The sequence below is a fragment of the Seriola lalandi genome, unplaced genomic scaffold (genome assembly GCF_002814215.2).
Source record: "Seriola lalandi dorsalis isolate HSWRI2012SDOR001 ecotype SW California unplaced genomic scaffold, Sedor1 jcf7180002001380, whole genome shotgun sequence".
Classification (NCBI taxonomy): Eukaryota; Metazoa; Chordata; class Actinopteri; order Carangiformes; family Carangidae; genus Seriola; species Seriola lalandi.
The window spans coordinates 1-1788 of NW_019472039.1; the positions used below are offsets into that span (position 1 = coordinate 1).

At 46.1% G+C, this 1788-nt stretch overlaps 1 protein-coding gene across 1 annotated transcript; it reads right to left on the reverse strand.

The window, feature by feature from the left end:
• Positions 1 to 7: 7 nt before the first annotated feature.
• LOC111664186 (RCC1 and BTB domain-containing protein 1-like) lies at positions 8 to 1782 on the reverse strand. The gene is made up of 5 exons (XM_023418692.2): positions 1695 to 1782; positions 1465 to 1591; positions 1059 to 1210; positions 836 to 966; positions 8 to 292 (listed from the first exon to the last, which is right to left on the reverse strand). The coding sequence occupies exons 1-5, from the start codon at positions 1714 to 1716 to the stop codon at positions 152 to 154; spliced, it is 573 nt and encodes a 190-aa protein (XP_023274460.2). The 5' UTR covers positions 1717 to 1782; the 3' UTR covers positions 8 to 151.
• Positions 1783 to 1788: the final 6 nt, after the last annotated feature.

Below are 1788 nucleotides of genomic sequence, written 5' to 3' on the forward strand. Positions count from 1 at the left end.
TGCCTCAGCAAATATGAAAATCAACTGGACCGTTGCTTTCTTTTAGGAATGTGATCAGAATGGATATTTCCAGCGCGGTGACACGCTGCTGCTACAACATCCACTCGGTCAGATCATAGTTTATACTTTGTAAAAATGAAAAGAGTACCACTCAGTTCTTGAAGGCTCCGCAGCGGCTAGCTCTGCTAATGAACTCCTTGAGCATTGCCCCGTCCACCTGCCAGAAGGCTCCGGTCTGAGTCACCTGAGTCAGATGGTTGACACAGAACCTGAAACAAAACTCTTCCAGGTCCTGGAAAGAGACACATAATGAGACCGGATTAGAATATACTAAAATCTAATATAATGTAATGCAGAGAACAGAATAGAAACGACCAAACTGACACGATCCCTCTGGAGAATACAATGCCACAGCAGCACCATCCACACAACAGCACAGTGTAGGAGTCATTTCTAGAATAGGGGTGAATGTAATGTTGTTCATGCAGTTCACTGGGTGTACACCGGGTGTCCCCTTATTCTTTGGTCGATATAGGAACTTTAAATCACGTGCTGCAAGAAAAAGTGTTGGTTTTATAGAGAAGTTGTTGACTGCAGTAATGGATTCTCAAAACAATACTATTGAAAGGACAGTTAGACACATGCAGCACTGTGTTTCAATCAACATGTCAATCACTGTCCCATTCATGCAGTTGCCTGAAACTCAGACTCAGCTGTTGTTGTAAAGAGTAAGACAATAGGATAAATGTGTCGGGGTAAGATGAACCACCACTATCAGCCGCTACACGTTAACATCTCGGTATTGCTGTGCACAGTCTGTCTGTGTACATTGTACCTCTGCGTCGTATCGTATGGCGGCGGACAGCAGGGTGAAGGCATTTTCCACAGTGATACCGCTCTTGATGATCTGCTGACACAGGCGTTTCAGACGGTTTTCGCAGTAAGAGGTGGCCAGGTCCAGCAGGCCTGCGGACGACACACACACGGAGATAACAGTGTAAATACATTGTTAAGTTGATTCGATGCAAATGAAAGAACACAGTATTTGAATTGCTAACCGATGGCGTCCTCAGGAGGAAGGTCGACGGTGTCTGTGTAGAGAAACTGCAGGAAGGATCTGTAGACGGGGTAAGAGAACTGGCCGATCTCTATCACCTCCTGCTGATCCTCCGTCCACTGGGAGCGGAACATCGATCGGAAATGCTCACACCTATTTGAAACAAAAGACCTCTATTTGTACTCAATACAGGGCTGTGTATTGATATACTCCCTCTGCCTGCCCCTGTCTGTCTGTGTGTCAGCAGGATTACGCAAAAAGTACTGAACCGATTTGCACCCAACTTTGTGGAGGGATGGGTCATGGGCCAGGGAAGAAGCTATTCAAAAGCAATGCTATCACTGATTTAGCATGATTACTTTGTGGTGACATCTATGTTTTATATGCACACACGAACACACGCCCACCTGATCTTCAGGACAGCTTTGTGAACATGAATGCATTTGCCGTCAACACTGAATTTCAGGTCAGCCGTTTCTGGACTGTCAAACTCTTTCCTCAGAGCCTCGGCAACAGTCAGGAAGTCATCGTGCTCTGGAATAAAGCCGAACACGATGTGCATGTAAAAAACTGAATTTCTTTTCACAGTGTTGGCAAAATAAATTCTTCCACACAGGATCAACAACCTCTCCCTCACCCATTGACATGAGCCTCCACATGACAGAGGGCGTGGCGAAGCAGGCGAAGACGTCGTCAGTGCTGGCGAAGTGAGTGATGTGAGGCAAGACGAT